This window comes from Cibotium barometz, chromosome 3, assembly GCF_041138505.1.
Source record: "Cibotium barometz isolate CiBa-2024 chromosome 3, ASM4113850v1, whole genome shotgun sequence".
Taxonomy (NCBI): Eukaryota; Viridiplantae; Streptophyta; class Polypodiopsida; order Cyatheales; family Cibotiaceae; genus Cibotium; species Cibotium barometz.
Window position 1 is genome coordinate 57548735 of NC_141048.1, and position 17569 is coordinate 57566303.

Genomic DNA, 17569 nt, shown 5'->3' on the forward strand with positions numbered 1-17569 from the left:
TGGTTACCTGCCATGCATGAGGCAAAATTGTGGCATGCCAGGTTTGGGCATGTGAATTATGGCAGTTTGATGCTATTGCAAAGGCATAATATGGTACAGGATATGCCTCATGTAGAGCTGCCACCAAAACATGTATGTGAAAGGTGCATTTTGGGTAAGATGCTCAGAAATGCATTCCCAAAAGATGGATCAACAAGGGCTGTTCGGAAATTACAGCTTGTGCACAGTATTTTGTGGCACAAGCTGAAAATCACACAGGTTGCAAAGTGCAGACCCTCCGTACAGATCGAGGGGGGGAATACATGTCCATTGCTTTCAAAACATTTACGGCAGAGAAAGGCATAAAGCATCAATGCACGATGCCATATTCTCCTCAGCAAAATGGTGTTGGTGAGAGAAAGAACAGGTCTTTGATGGAAATGGCTAGATGCATGGTTAAAGGCAAAGGATTGCCTCACAAATTCTGGATGGAGGCAATAATGTGTGCTACACATGTGTTGAACAGATGCCCTACCAAAGCATTGAAAACCATCACGCCATATGAGGCCTGGCATGGAAGGAAACCTAAAGTTGATCACTTTAGAGTTTTTGGATGTATAGCATATGCACATGTACCTCAGCAGTTGAGAGGTAAGCTTGATGACAAAGCTACTAAGTGCATATTTGTGGGTCATAGCAATGGCAGTAAAGGCTACCGTCTCTTTAATCCTTCCACACAAAGGATTTTGGACAACAGAGATGTTGTATTTGCTGAAAATTCAGACCAGCCTTTGGCTGAATTTTTTGGACAGCCACCTTCGGCGGGCTCACATAACATGTTTGAAGGACTTCTCCCGTTGGGAATTGATGGCTCTACAGATCAGCCATCAACTTTGCCCAAGGGACAGCATTTGGGTGCTCCAAATCAGCCCATGAATGAGCTCATTACACCTCAAAATGTGGAGGCAGCAGTGGAGCAAGAGCTGACAACAGTGGAGGAGGCTAGAGTTGTGCCTCGTTGGCTACTCCGTACTTTACAGGAGAGCAAACTTGCAACTCCACTTGGTAGTAGGACATGGGCTGGTTCACGTAATGCAAGAGAACACGCATATGTTGCTTGCATGAGTACACTTTGTGGTGTAGATGAGCCAGATTCATTTGAAGAGGCTCATCAAGATGAGCATTGGATGCAAGCCATGCAAAATGAGATGGATTCTATCCATAAAAACAGCACTTGGGATTTGGTAGACTTACCTGCTGGCAAAAGTCCATTGGCACAAAGTGGGTTTACAAATTAAAAAGGAAGCCTGATGGTACCATTGACAGGTACAAGGCCAGGCTAGTAGCCAATGGATATGCCGAGCAAAAAGGCATTGACTATGATGAGACTTTCGCACCCACTTCTCGTATGGCCACAGTTAGATGTGTTGTTGCATTGGCTACCCATCATGGATGGAAAGTGCATCAATTGGACATAAAATCAGCTTTTCTCAATGGGGATTTGCAGGAAGAAGTGTATGTAAATCAGCCCATTGGTTTTGTGTTGCATGGTCAGGAAAACAAAGGGTCTCAAACAAGCTCCTCGAGCTTGGTATGAGAAGATCCATACTTATTTGACCACGCAAGGATTTTGCAATAGTCCAACGGAGAGCACCCTCTATATGAAAGAGAATCATGGTTCTTTGATTATGCTCATTCTCTATGTGGATGACATGTTGCTAACTGGGAATGACATGGATAAAACTTCAGCATTCAAAGCTAAATTGCATTCGTCATTTGAGATGACAAATTTGGGATTGTTGCATTATTATTTGGGCATACAATTTGTGCAGACAGATCTTGGGATTTATGTGCACCAATCGAATTACATTCAAAAGCTGTTGCACAAATTTGGGTTTATGTGGACCAATCGAAGTACATTCAAAAGCTGTTGCACAAATTTGGGTTTCAAGATTGTAAGTCCATCTCTACTCCGATGGAGCCAGGGCTGAAATTGAGCATGTATGATGTTGGAGAGCCTTTTGATATGAGTGTTTACAGCTTAGCAGTGGGCTGCCTCATATATTTATGCCAACACACGCCCATATATTCAGTTTGGGGTTTTCCAGTGTAGCAAATTTATGCACAACCTAGATACAAAGCATTGGCAAGCAGTGAAGCGGATCTTCCGCTATCTTCAAGGCTCCCTAGATCTTGCGTTGGTATATCCCAGGGGGCAGCTTGCAGTTACATGCTTACAGTGATTTAGACTGGGCTGGTGACTATGATACACGGCAGTCCACCAGTGGAAATTGTTTCTTTTTGGGGCATTCATGCATATCATGGCTTAGCAAAAAGCAGCCCACTGTTGCCACATCTACTTGTGAGGCTGAGTACAGGGCAGCCTTTACAGCCACAATAGATTGTGTATGGGCTAAGGAGATTGATGACTGATCTTCGTGAGCGTCAGCAGACACCCACCACCATACTCATTGACAGTGAGAGTGCTATAACCGTGGTACAAAACCCAGTGTTTCATGCACGCACTAAGCACATTGAGATTCATTATCACTATGTTAGAGAGAGGATTCATGCAGGGGAGATCACATTATCTTACTGCTCTACACAGGACAATGTTGCAGATTTGTTCACGAAGGCGTTGCCTCGAGAGAAGTTTGAAGCTTTCTGCAAAGCTTTAGGCTTATTCTCCTACAGGGAGTGATCTGCTATCGACCTTGTATAGGTTCACATTGCCACTACAGGGAGGTTTATTAGCATATATGCTATGAGTAGTGCCACTTGTGAACATGGGCTATGAAACCGATCCCGTCAAGTGGGAAGACTCCGTTGGACACCCACACGCGTAATAGCACAACTTTAAAACCACAGTTTGAAATGGACAACTTAATACAGCTTGAAATTGAAATGAAATGAAATGGAAAGATGGACACCAGCACTGGGGCCGGAACGGGCCGACCCCCCCCCTCAATATATGATATATTTATTGGGAGTATTTTAACAAATACAATGCTCCATGGGTTCCAAGAACCAGATGATGTCCATGTACATAAGAAAACAGTACCAAACAAAATAGGCTCGAAGTCAAAATTCGATGTAGATGCTCGAAGCAGAACGACCACTAGCGTGGTCCAATCTCTACGGTCCTGTGCTTTCACTGGACTCCGCGGAGAGCGCCTCACTGGTGTTTCGAGACCACGCACAAACACGCACTCTCGTACTAACGCCTGGCTCTCCCGATCTCAGCACCTTTGGACCGAGGTTCTCCAATAGAGCTTGGACTACCCGGCACCGAACGGGTGTTGGCCGTATAGGGAGTCGGGAATCCCTTATCAGATTTAACACAAAATACTTTTACTTAAATCTGAAATTCACTTACTTGTGGATGGCAGATAGAGGACCAATACCCGTGGTATTTGTGTAGAAGATGTAGCCACCCAGGAGATGTGAAGTCCTCTTGTGGTCGCCAGTGGGGAGAAGACGTGCAACCTTGTTGAGATGGCACAGCCGCCTCGTAGAGAACTTAGCGCAGCCACCAAGATAAATACAACCGCAAAGACCACAGCCGCCTGCTGTGAGAGAAGGAGTACCCACTTGCAAGGGAGGAGATGCCTGGCTGCAGTGTGGAGGAACCGGCCGATTTGAATGGGCAGCCGCCTGTAGATGGTGGGCAGCCCTGCTGAAAAACCAGGCGCAACCTGTGAAGTATGCAACCGCCTATAGATGGTGGGCAGCCGCCTGTAGATGGGGGGCAGCCCTGCTGTAAGACAGGCGCAGCCTGTGAACTGTAGATGGTGGGCAGCCTGCAGGTAAAACAGGCGCAGCCTGTGAACTGTAGAAGGTGGGCAGCCGCCTGTATGGGAGGCAGTCGCCTATTGGAGAAGGGAGCGCAGTCGCACGAAGCGTGTACAGCCACCAGCCGCCTGTAGGGGCATGCGCAGCCACCTGTAGCATATACAACCGCCAGTAGGTGTTCAGAAGCACGACAGGTTCAGCAGCTGCCTGTGGGGAAACATGCGCAAGAGAGATGGTCGCCGGCAGTTGATCTTCACGAAGATGGTGGAAGCAAATCGCCGGGTGATGGAGGCGCACAAAAATAATCGTATATCCAAGGTGGTCGTGGGGTTCCTTTTTATTAAGGTGGGAGAGGGAGTGATGCAACTAGTGATTTGGCTGGCCCCCCCACGCTTGCATGTGGGTGGCCAGTTCCAAAGGGGTGTGGTAGGTGACCATGCCCACTCCCACACTCACTTAAGTGGGGCTCCCCACCTTGGCCCCTAAGTGGGTGCCCAAAGGGGGTGCCCACTTTTAAGTGGGTGTGAACCTGTAACCTTATAAATCAAAAGGTTAGAAATAAAAGTATTAAACTAACATGTTAATTATACTTACCACTTGTTCACATGCACCAAAACTTGTCAGAAGACAGAGCAGACTTCACGACTCACTGGCAAGCGTCCCCGCTCAGTGAGTAACACGTCAAGCAGGCAAACACAAAAATACATGTCATGCGAAAACAGTTTCAAACATGCAAAACATGTGTGCATGTGCAAATAGTAACATGGACATATCTCCCGTTCATGGAACAAGTACAAAATATTTGTCGGCACAAAACTGGCACGACGTAAAACATAAAAACCTGGTCTTCCTATGGAGTGACAGTCCCATAGGTAAGACACAGTTCCAGGCACGAGCCTCCCTATGGTGTGACAGTCCCATAGGCAAAACACGGCACGAATAGTGGCTCTTCCATGGCGTGACAATCCCATGGGTCGAACACAGTCCAGGTCATACACGGGTGGCACCAGTCTGGCTCTCGTCCATACGACACCATCCTGCTAACACACGGGTGGCACCAGTCTGGCTCCCATCCATGTCAGCAAAATACTGGCCTCTTCACATGAGACACCGGCCTGGCCTCAAGTGAACAAGACGCAAAAACTGGAGATGGACCAAATGGTCGGCCAATTGGTGACATCCCTCCGGGCTTCTAAAGAGTTGTCCTTAACTGAAAAGCCTCAAGATATGCCTGCAACAACTGAGGATAATCAACAAAATAGTCTTCATTTACCCACTTGGCATCAATAGGCAAATAATTCTTAAACTTCACAAGGTATCTCCTGGAAAGCTTTCCTGCAGGGAGCTTTCTCTCCTTGTGAAAAACAATCTGTTCTGGCTGGAGGATCTCCTCAAGCTCTTCAATCTCTGGTGGATCTTCTGTGACAGGCTCATCAGGATCTGGCCCCACATATTTCCGAAATAGACTCACATGAAAAGCATTGTGAATCTTCCAGTGACTAGGTAAAGCAAGCCAGTATGACACTTCATTGATCTTCCGAATCACCTTGAAGGGTCCATAATAGCGAGGAGAAAGCTTAGGATATGATCCTTCTCGTCTTGGCCTCTTCCGAAGCCTAGCCTTCTCAAATTTCAGCAAAACCCAATCACCTTCTTTGACTTCCATGTCCCTTCTGTGCTTGTGAGCAGCCATTTTATGCTTATCCTGAGATCTTGCTATGGCTGTCCGCACCTGACCAAAGGCTACATCCAAGTCACGAACATATTCATCAGCTGCAAAAATCTCATCCTTTGTACGAAGGATGGGTTGCAATACCACTCCGCCATAGATAATCTCAAAGAGAGCTTTTCCCGTGGAGGCATGGATCGTATTGTTGTAGGCAAACTCAACAAGTGGAAGATACTTCTCCCATGTAGTCTTTTGATCTGCCACATAACACTTCAATAAATCCAACACGGCTGAATTTGCAGCTTCCATAAAGTGTACTCTCAGTTGAACTATTTTGAAACCCTTTGGTAGTCAAGTATGCATGGATCTTGTGGTACCAAGCACGAGGAGCCTGTTTAAGACCATATAGTGCTTTATGTAAACGGCGTACTTTTCTTTTTGCACCTTTTTGAACAAAGCCAGGAGGCTGAGATACATACATAAACTTCCTCCTGCAAATCGCCATTCAAGAAGGCAGTTTTGACATCCAACTGAAGTACATGCCATTGTTTGTGTGTAGCCAATGCAATAACAATATGTATGGTAGTCATACGTGAAGTGGGAGCAAAGGTCTCCTCATAGTCAATGCCCTCACGTTGGGCATACTCTTTGGTGACCAAGTGAGCCTTATGGCGATCAACTGAACCATCAAGCTTACGCTTTAGCTTGAAAACCCATTTTGTGCCAATAGCATGCTTGCCAGGGAGCAAGTCACATAACTCCCAATTACCATTTTTGTTAATGGAGTCCAACTCTGAACGCATGGCTGCCACCCAATTGTCATTCTCCAATGCATCAACATGAGAAATAGGTTCCTCATTACAAGCGGTGGCAACAAGAGTTGTATCCACATAATGTGAAGATGCATGGCGAGAAGCAGCATGTGTACGACCTGGCATAAATGTAGACTGTTTGCTATCACGCAAAGTCTCAACCGGCCATCTAGGAACAACTTTTGACTTCCTAGTATCTGCATCTTCCTCTGCCATTGCATCACCCAAGGAATCTTGATCAATCTGAGGCATGTGAGGATTAATTTGGGGCAAGTTCAGCTGCTGATTTTGATGATTTTCAGCAGGCATAGGTGGCTGTAAATGAGCCGAAACTGGCTCTACATTATCCACATTTGAATTGAATAAAGGCAACAAAGTATCAAACACGTCTTCCGGCCCAATAGATGGCTGTCTTGTACATGAGAGGAGTGGTTGAGATGCATATTCATCAAAGATAACATCTCTTGACACAACGATCTTGCCTCTATTAGGCACATAGAGTCTGTAACCCTTACTCTCAGTACTATAACCAATGAAAATGCATTTGATTGCCTTTGCATCAAGCTTATGTCTTTGTTGTGTGGACACATGCACATATGCCAAACACCCAAAGACACTCACATGAGTCACCACTGGAATCCTGCCATTCCATGCCTCATAGGCAGTCATATATTTCAAGGCTTTAATGCGGCAACGGTTAAGCACATAATTGGCACACATAACTGTCTCAAGCCAAAACTTACTTGGTAGATCCTTGCTCTGGAGCATGCAACGTGCCATCTCCATCATAAGTGTACGATTACGTCTCTCTGTAAATCCATTCTGCTGAGGAGTATAGGGGGTAGTACACTGATGGGAAATACCATGTAACTGCATGTAAGATGTGAACTCATTTGACAAATATTCTCCCCCTCGATCTCTACACCATGTGACAAGCTTGTGTTCACAAGCATTTTCAACCATGGGACAGAAGTCTTTGAAAGCTGCAAAAGCACCTGACTTCACTTTCAAACCATACAACCAACAAAACCGAGTGTAGTCATCAATGAACGTGATGAAGTACAAGTGTTATCCAAAAGATGGAGCCCTCATGGGACCACAAAGATCACTATGAATGAGTTGTAATGGACGGACAACCCTCATAGTACCATCTTTAGTAAAGGAATTCCTGTGTATCTTTCCAAGAATGCATCCCTCACATACATGCTTGAATGGAACCTACATAGGAGGAAGCTCATGCACCATACCTTGCTTGTGCAAGCGTACAAGGGATTAGAAATTCAAGTGACCAAACTGAGCATGCCATAACTCAGTGTCACTCAAGGCACGGGAGGTGGATGCAACCATAGCATCATGAGAATGAGTACTCCTGTCATACATATCAAGCTTATACAAGCCACTGCATAATGTCCAAGAAAGCATAAGAGAAGCTAAATCTCTTCTATCATACACTGAGCAACAATGGTCAGAAAACTGAACCTTAAACCGAGATAATGCAAGGGCTGAAACAGAAATGAGATTCTTCTTAATGCATGGTACATATAAAGTGTCACTAAGAGTAAAACTGCCCCCATTACATGCTGTTAGCTCCACATTGCCAATGCCTTTAATGGAGTAAGAGGCATCATTGACACACATAACTATGCCACTTGGAGGTGAATCCTGCAAAGTGGCAAATAGATCCCTGCAAGAAGTGATGTGCTTAGAAGCACCACTATCAAAGTACCAATCTCAATTGAGATAGACATACAAGAAGCAGGCAAACTGCATGTAACTACTAATGCATAGCCCTCATGAGAAAAGTTAGTCTCTTCTTTAGTGTCCACTGTAGCAGCCAAACCTTGCTGCTTCTTTTTCTTTCCACTCTCAATGCGCTTCCTGCATTCCTCAATGAGATGGCCAAGTTTTCTGCAATAGCTGCATCTCTTCTTTTTCTTGGTTTCACCCTCTTTAGACGAGGTAGAATCTGAATGGACAGGTGGTTTGAACTTTGCCTTTAGGCTTACCACTAGATGAAGCTCGAGATTACCTTTGTTTTGATCAAAGGCACCAAATGCCTGTTCATCAGAAAGCATAGTAAACCTGTTAGAACGAGACTGCTCTTCTTGCAGTAACAGAGTCACCAACTCATCAAAGGTCAAGTTTGGATTACCCTTCATGAGTAGACGAAGAGTAGTAGCAAAACCCTGATAGGATTCTGGCAAACCCTGAAGCATTGTAGATACAAGTGAACCATCTCATCAATGTTGATAAGCTGCTCTCGCAAATCCTTGATGCGGGTAAGGAACTTGTCCATTGAATCATCCTCATCCATATGCTCAGACTCAATCTTCTTGCGAAGATAGGCAACACGAACCTCATTGCGAACCTGATACAAAGAAGCACGTACATCCCATGCACCCTTAGCAGAAGTGCATGAACGAATGTGCGGTATAACCTCCCTTTCGCATGAAAGGGCAATCAAAGCATGTGCCTGAGCATCCTTGGCATCCCATCTTAGATGTTCTGGAGTGGGTGGCAAAGGTGCAGAAGATGTAGCACCATGTGAAGATACATCATCACCTGCATCAATAGTGCTTGAAGTACTTGCTGCTCGTGCAGGAACAAGAGACCTGACATCAGCCCCTGATACATAGACCCACAAATTGTTTGCAACTAGTACATGTTTCATCATATATGCCCACATAGAATATTTGGTGCTATCCAACTTATCATCAATGGAGAGCATAACAAATAAATCACTAGTATTCCTAGACATGGCTGTCACAAATGCGTACAAACAGGTAGTGTGACTGAATCAAGGCGTCAACTGCAATATGATTCAAGTGTACCAGTGTGTTTGCTCAATACGTAAGCATAAACCACACCAACTGGAATGCAAAAAATCTGCACAGTAACTTAATGCTGAGACACCTGAAAAATTGGGGAAATGCCCCAATGTCAAGTGAATGTGCCTGTATCACCCAAAATGCCTGCAAATGTCTATAATAGACCTGCAAATAGTGTCAATTTCTGAAATTTCTAGTGCAATTATGCACCAAATCTACTGAAATCAATGCCAATGTGTGCCAATGTTGCAATTGCAAGCTCAATGATGAAAAGCCCCAAATTTTAACAGATACAACGTGCAATTTTAGGTCAAAATCTGCAAATCCCACGAACCTATAAAATTGTAAATCTGTGGGGGCTGAAATTTTTGTAAAATTTCAAATGCCCCAAATTTTGCACGCTGTCAATGCTCGCCAGGTACACAGTCGGGCAGGTACAGGTCGGCATCAACAAGGCGGTGCAGTCTTCAAGCCATGTATCTCACTCAGGGGTCTAGTCATACTAGATGACCCCGAGCTCCAATGTTCCGAGTCATACTCGTCACACCTCCAGGCCTACTAGTCACACTAGCACTGCCAGACATGCTACTGGTCATATCAACAAAGTTCTCATCCCTTTGGAAACATCAGTCCATGTCATAGGACTATTGATCATATCAGCAAAACCCAAATACTGGACATCCCAAGGGTGATTCACGAGTCAAACTGAAATGGTGACACCATATATGTCAAGAATTTATTGGGGCTAAACTCTTATTGTTGGAAGATTCATTTGACGCTTTGCTCCCTTAGCTTTTCTGTTAAATTTGCAGTAATGTGATGAGCTATGGTGAATCAAATGCTAGAATCCACATCATTAGAAAAGAGATTAGATGATAATTAAGACGTGATTAGTGCTGATAGCTTAATATAGACATGGATAATCAAAAACCAGCAAATTCTCATTAGGCCAATGCCTCAATTTATAGAGTTTACATCCAAGCATCTAATCCCACTGATCTCTCCTTGATTCACTCCACCTCTTTTGCTTGATTCTCTCCACCTCTTCCCAAAATATCTCCACACCTCCTAAATCTTCTCATGCTACCCTTTATTCTCTCCCAGTAGATACTTCTCACCTTTTCACAGCTTCTCTCACATTTACAGATTCTCTTTTACAGCCTCTTACTAAGGGCTTGTTCCCGCACACACCCTATTCACTTGTATATTTCAACACCTCCTCTCAAGTGAATACTCCTAGCACACCTGGACCCTATACCAAGTTTTCCTCTTACTTGGGAGTCTGCGACCAGTGCCTCAAGTCCCTAAACTCATAGTCCTTGACTCTCTCTCTCTCTATGTGTCCAAGGCTACTATAAGTGCCCGTGACCTTGACTAAAGTACTCACACATACATCTACCACATGGCCTACATCATCGGTGGCTCAGAGGTGGTTTTACTCTGTTGAGGCAGGTTACATTGGGTTGTGGGGTTTCTCTCTCTCTCTCTCTCTCTCAGAAAAGATGATCTGACTCCACTTCCTTAGGAGCCTCCATGAAGTTTGCCGATGTCGTTCCTTCTCCATTGGGTTTGCTGTAGCAGTCTCTTGCCATGTGTCCTGGCTTTCCACAGTTGTGGCAAGTGAAAATCCTTCCTCCTACTCTGCCTCTTCCTCGTCCTCGTCCTTGTCCCCTAGAGAATCCTCCTCGGGTGAAGAATGCTTTTTCTTCTCCAGCTGTTGAGTCCAGCCATTTCTTCTCTGACTCTGGTCTCTAGCTCTAGTAGAGCTCCTTCTATCTCGTGCAGCTTCAATTCAAGTACATTCTTTAATGTTGCTACAATGTTTTCATATTCACCTTTGTCCACTCTTCAAAAGCACTGCTAGTGCCTCATCATCTTCTACCTTCTTGCCAATGGCTGCCAGTTGTTGCTTAATGCTTTTATATTTGTTCAAGTGTGTGATAAAAGGTTCACTTTCCTTCATATCCAGTTTGTAGAATTGCATTAACAGATTTATCTTTGAATTTTTTGCTTGAGTACCAAATAATTTATTGAGTTCATCCATGCATCTTTTGCCCATTGTATCCCCGTGATGTGATAAATGATTTCATCATTTAAACTGAGTGCGATAAGTCCTAATGCTTTCTCATTCCTGCTCTTCCACTCATTTTCCCCACTCACCTCAAGGCATTCATCTCTTCCTTCAACTAGCCCCCACAGATTTTTTCTCATGAGCAAATACATGGCTTTTGTTTGCCATGTATAAAATTGCTCCCTATTAAATTTGGCTATCTATTGTGCCGTGCTCATGATGATGTGAAGGAGATCTTACCTCTTGATTCAATTTCAAGATTCAAGAGCAGTGTCTACCCTTTTACAACTCAATCTGGTGTTTAGGTGATGATTATAACATATTTATCAGCATAAATTCACTAGAAATTACATTAAACCAAGGGTAACAAATCTGATTCTAGGCTAAGCTCTGATACCATGTTAAATTTGCAGTAATGTGATGAGCTATGGTGGATCAAATGCTAGAATCAACATCATTAGAAAAGAGATTAGACGATAATTAAGACGTGATTAGTGAGCAATTAACTGATACCTTAGTGTAGGCATGGATAATCAAAAACCAGCAAATTCTCATTAGGCCAATGCCTCAATTTATAGAGTTTACATCCAAGCATCTAATCCCACTGATCTCTCCTTGATTCACTCCACCTCTTTTGCTTGATTCTCTCCACCTCTTCCCAGAATATCTCCACACCTCCTAAATCTTCTCATGCTACCCTTTATTCTCTCCCAGTAGATACTTCTCACCTTTTCACAACTTCTCTCACATTTACAGATTCTCTTTTACAACCTCGTGCTAAGGAGTTGTTCCCGCACACACCCTATTCACTTGTATATTTCAGCATTTTCCACTGAATGACACTCCGAAAAAAGATACTTTTTGGTGAATCACCTCTAAGAAGCAAACTTTAAGAAAGCACTCGTGCCTAGTCCATTCCAGACCTTCAAAGTCCATTTGTGGTATGTGCATTGCATGTGGATTCCATTGGGACTATCTCGAATCATAACCACCATGCCTATCAAAACCACATGTTACAAACTACAGAGTTGACCATAAGCATCTAAGAGAGAATTGCTCGTTGTAACTCATGCCCTCAAACTCTGACAGCATTATTTGCCTCAGGCTGAATGTAGTGTCAATACCAATTATGAAAGCTTATGCTATTTCTCGATGCATGTGAAATTATTACATAAGCACATGCACTAGGCGAAATTCTTCCTATGTTTCATTTCCAATTGTTGCATACAAAAGAATGTAGTTGCTGATGTTTTATAGGCCACAGGTATCACATATATCTATACTCCATCACCAAGTCTTATCCGGGATGAAGGATTCTTATCATATAGATAAGTAGTATCAAAAATCGTCTCTACTCAATTAAGAACAGATTCCTTATGATGAATAACAAGCTATGTGTGACTACTACCACATATTTTGAAGGTTTCCATGCTAGGAATGGATTCCTCTTAATCCTCTGTGAGTACTACACGGCTTAGGTGTGCATAAATTGCAGATTGTAGGGTGTATCAAGGCTAATGCATGTGGAGAGCCATTAGAAGAACACACACCTAACAGGTAAGAGTGACAAGACCTTTTGTGGCAGTTGAGGCTACCAAACAGGTCTATGTGACTATAGCCCCCCTTGCCATGCAATAGCCAACCTCCTAAGCCAAGATAACTGAATGGGAATGGTTGCCTGAAACTTTTGCATGCACACCCATATGGCTTTACACCGTACCACCACTGCTCCCATACAGTCTTCTGGAGCTAGAACTATGCAACAGTGTGCTGTATGCCATTATGCCCACGATATGGCATCCATTAACTATTTAACACCACTGAAAAGATGAAGGTCCGAAGTTTCCCCACCCTTAAAAGGGCTTGCCTAGTTCTTGGGGCTGACGACTGTTACTCCTTAGGTCCATGACCACAAATGCTCAAAGCCTTGTCCACTTTGTCATATGTGTTTTCGCCCAAGATGAGGCCTGAAGGGATGGGAAGAGCTGATTTTAGCATAAGCAAGACTTTGATTGCATGCTACATTCCAGAACCAATGCATGGCATGCCGGCTAGATTTCTTTGAGATGAAGGCATCCTATAGCATTTAACGGTATCTTTACTTCCCAAAAAGAAAGCATCAGTTGGGAAGGATGCAGAGCAAGATAACTTGTGCCTAACCCTCAATCCTTAAAATAGCCCTCCAACAACGAATTCACTAAAAATCCATAAAAGCATCTCCTTCCTACCTCTCCAAAAGAAAGTCTATCTAACCCAAACTGATTCATTTTTGGTTCTCTAACTATTCACTGCCAAAACATTGCCACCAGAAAAAATATCTTACATTAAGCGCAACTTACCTCAAACGATTTTTCAGCGACCTCTTGAACTTCTGGATATGGAAAATTTGGCCTTCCTGGATAATGACAATGTCCTCAAAGTCCCGCACTTCTTCAGGGGTGATGGGCTCATCAATAAGAGGCCTGCTGTGCTCATCTCTATCATAGACCCAGATGGCTGGGACCATCTCGGGGTTGAATCTCCGAATCATGAAGTCATGGTAGTTCAGTTCTTCAAGGTCTCCAGGGGCAATGGGGATGACCCTCCGCGGAAGCTCCACAACTCTCACCAGGACCTTGAGTACAATGTCGATGCCTGTGTGATTGTAGACACGGGTAACCCTATTCAGACGCATTATTGACCCAACAAAGCTTGTGCTGGCCTGTCACATTAGATGATGATGATTTCATCTATTCAGGCGCATTATTGACTCAAAAAGACTGTGTTAGCCTGTCACGTATGCTGATGATGTCCGGCCAGGAACTGAATATAATGGTTGCACCTTAGATAAGATGGATAACAGCTGCGCTGCAGAAGAAAGCCAAATTGTCACCCACGAGTTTGGAGAATAGCTGCACCTTGACTCTCTTCAGAAATAAACCCTAACTGTCACAAAAGTCTAGCCTTGTTCCTGAGCGATTTCATCTTTCCTCTTTGAAGCCTCTTCAGAAGAAGCCCATGCAGTCAGAACACTGATGGCTGCACCTCATTGTCACAGCAATCAACAGAAACCCTAACCGACCCATAAAATGAAAGCTCTTTCCCAGCCCGAACCCTAATTCTGCCTGCAGTAAAGAATCTAGAAACCCTACAGGAACACAGTAACCCAAACGCTGATTTTAAAAGGTAAAACAAGGAAAGGCACCAACTTGCCGCGAAGCCCCGACTCCTACATATATGGCATACTAGTTTCTCTTTTCTTTTCTTTTTTTTGATTGGCTGAAAATTTGAAAGTGCATACACACATCGCTTTCCAAGAACCCAATCATATAGGGATCTCAAACTCTTTCCTTACCACTAAACTAGTTTCGATGGCCCAATTCCTAAAAGTACATGCCCCAGGTTGTGCCCTAGGAAGGCTTATTTCGTAAAAGGAAAGTAAAAGTACATGCCCCAGGTTGTGCCCTAGGAAGGCTTATTTCGTAAAAGGAAAGTACGTGAACGGAGTTCATACAAAAAAGATGTGAACCTATAGATGTTAGCTCTCTAAGGTGTATACCTGGACACGTAATGTTAACCACTCCATTGTTAACATGGATTTACCCATACCCGGCCTACTGTACGGCACTTTGTCATCTTACCCACGGCAAAAGGGCAGTTATCTTTTGTAAGATGGCTAGAACATATAAAGCAATCTTATCCCATGAGCTTAATGTCAAATAGGGAAAGTCTACGGACTTAGTGTACATATTTGATTAAGACTAATAATAGAGACTGGACCATTTTTAAGTTTGGTCGACTTAGTGTGAAAACTAGTCACTTGTATATAAGCCATTTTTTTAATAATAAGCAATACACAATCATTCCTTTGCAATAGTTTTTTTGTGAGCTCTCATTCTTCCCTCTTCTTGCTTACTCACTTGCTGTTGAATCTTGCTTACTTGATGGATGGATGCTAGATAGATTCGATTATAGGTTTTTTTCTTTGCATTATCTTCCTCTTCTTCCCCCGCCTTTTGTGAGAGAGAATTATCGTGCGAAGACGTTGCCCCCATCAAGGCATAGAGAGCTCTCTCTTCACCCCTTTGGCAAGGAGAAGCATTCCAGTGTGACAACAAAGTGAGGACGCATCAGACGAGCTAGTGTAACCACATGGGAAGTTGTAGTTTGCGGCTCTGAGGCAAGACCCAACGACACATGCTTCAACAAGGCTAAGGTAGGCTCTTAACTTGAACATATTTGGCACCATTGTACTACCGAGGAGTAGCCTAGGGCTTTAGCTCTATTCTTCCGTCCATTCCAAGCTATTGGGATCACCCGATATTGCCCGATCTTGATTAGGAGGCCACACTTCGAAAAACATACGGTTTAGGACCATTAGATGTGTTTGTTTGTTGTGCTTCCTATTGATTTGGAGTTTGTTTTGCATTAGGCATTTTATTTCATTTATTGGTAGGGCAAAACCTTAGTTTTTTTATGATTTGCATGAAATTGGAGTCTAAGAGGCTTAGATTTATTGCTTTGATATGAATTAGCTTAGCAATTGTAATTAGGAGTGGAATCCGCTCCGAAAAATGAGCATTGAGCTCCATTAGGTTGAATTAGGGTGAAATTCTCAATTTTTATTCATGTATTTCATATTTTTTAGAAATTGTTCATGCATTATTGAAATTAGTAGAGTGGAAGCATGCTAAACCTTCAAAAAACACTTAATTAGTTGCATTACAGCTATTAACTAGGATTAGGACCCTTAATCTCACCCCCATCAAGTCCAAAAATCACAAAAACCACTAAAAACCAAGCCAAACTAGCTCACAGGGTAGGGGATGTGAGTCCACACTCTCGCGTAAAAAGACATAAAACTAGACACGTGAGCCTAGAGACATGAGCAGTGAGTCTAAACACGTGAGCCATGAGCCTGGACATGTGAACTTGTGTAGATGTGAGCCTGGAGGTAGGTATAGTTAATATAGTGTGAACCAATTATTATAGCCATAAAGACCCATATAAATACACCTACCCATATCCTTTGAAGATACAATCTATACCAGCTACAAATTCTAAGGAAAATTCTTGTCCTTTGTAATAATTAGGGAATTAAGTACACTTATTACCCCCAATAAGTGCACACCAACCTTGTCATAGGACCTATTTCTAGATTTTCATATCCCGAATAGGCTTATTTCAAAGCCTAGACATGTGAATCTACATACGTAAGCTAAGAGATGTGAGCCTAGAGGCGTAAACCACGACATGTGAGCCTTTATACATGAGCCCAAACATGTGAACCTACAGATGTGAATCTTTAAACATGAGTCCAAACATGTGAACATGTAGACGTGACTTAAGAGGCGTAAACTAAGACACGTGAGCCTTTATACGTGAGACATGTGAACCTATAGACGTGAACCTTCATACGTGAGCCCAGACATGTGAACATGTAGACATGAGCCTGAAGACGTGAGTCTAGAGACGTGAACCAATACACATGAGCCTAGTTGTACAAAAAGAAAAATCTCAACTTTAAAAAAAAAACTTGTCTAACACCTAATCCAAAAACACACATGACCTTTGATGTTGATGCAAACCTGATTTGGACTAATTGTCGAACACGTTAATACAGCCAATTGTAGTGTATCAAACCATATCTCCTCAACCCACCAAGCCTTCAGTCCTCCTCCAACAAACAACCAGCACATGCAGCAAAGTGCTCCCCAGTTAAGAAGACTAGACTCCTTCGAATCCACCTTAAGTGAGAAGCTTTAGGAAGAAATAAGCTAACAAAACACAAACATGAGTGGAGGAATAGTGGAACAATGAACTACCACACCACGGTCCTCTGAACTCCAGATACACCATCTGGCTCTATATGAACATCACCTTAAATTTTATGAAGAAGACATTCAACCGCTCTTTTTATTTGTAGGCACCACTCTAGTGAAGGAATAGGAGCAGGAGCACAAACCTCAAGGTTTGCTCCCACATGAAGCAGTCAAACCATGTCCGATAATGTTTCAAACATTTGGTATCAATTCCAAGCTGAGTTTATCTTAAGCTAACCATGACTAGTAAGTAGCCCAAGAATTGTGGTTTATTGTAAATGGGACGTGTCTCTTTTGTCATATTACCAGGGACAAGTGTTCTACAATACACCCAACAACAGAAAGCACACACAGCACAACAAGCAGGAGTCCCAATCTCTACAGGATCCCATTATAGAAGTGTCTTTACCCGGATCCCAGTTCTAGTTCTTCTCCATTCGGGGAGAACACGGAATGTGGGGAAGGGTAAAGAACTAATTTCAAGGACTACCTCTTCACAAAGGGATTCATAAGGGCATTCACAGAACGTGCCCTCATCCACATAGCGAGCTAACAGCTTCAAAACTAGGCTGTTGGAGGACAAGTGGCATCAAAAATTGCACAGCCCACCAACCCCA

At 43.3% G+C, this 17569-nt stretch overlaps 1 protein-coding gene across 2 annotated transcripts in view; it reads right to left on the reverse strand.

The window, feature by feature from the left end:
* Window positions 1-14371, reverse strand: part of LOC147640300 (uncharacterized) — a 41991-nt gene extending 27620 nt beyond the window's left edge. The window contains exon 1 of one of the 2 annotated variants that reach the window (XM_086778989.1): window positions 13491-14309. In XM_086778989.1, the coding sequence (XP_086635115.1) occupies window positions 13491-13825 (335 nt within the window). In that variant the 5' untranslated portion in view covers window positions 13826-14309. Of the gene's footprint in view, window positions 1-13490 lie in introns of both variants that reach the window. The other variant, XM_086778991.1, reaches the window with a different exon arrangement.
* Window positions 14372-17569: the final 3198 nt, after the last annotated feature.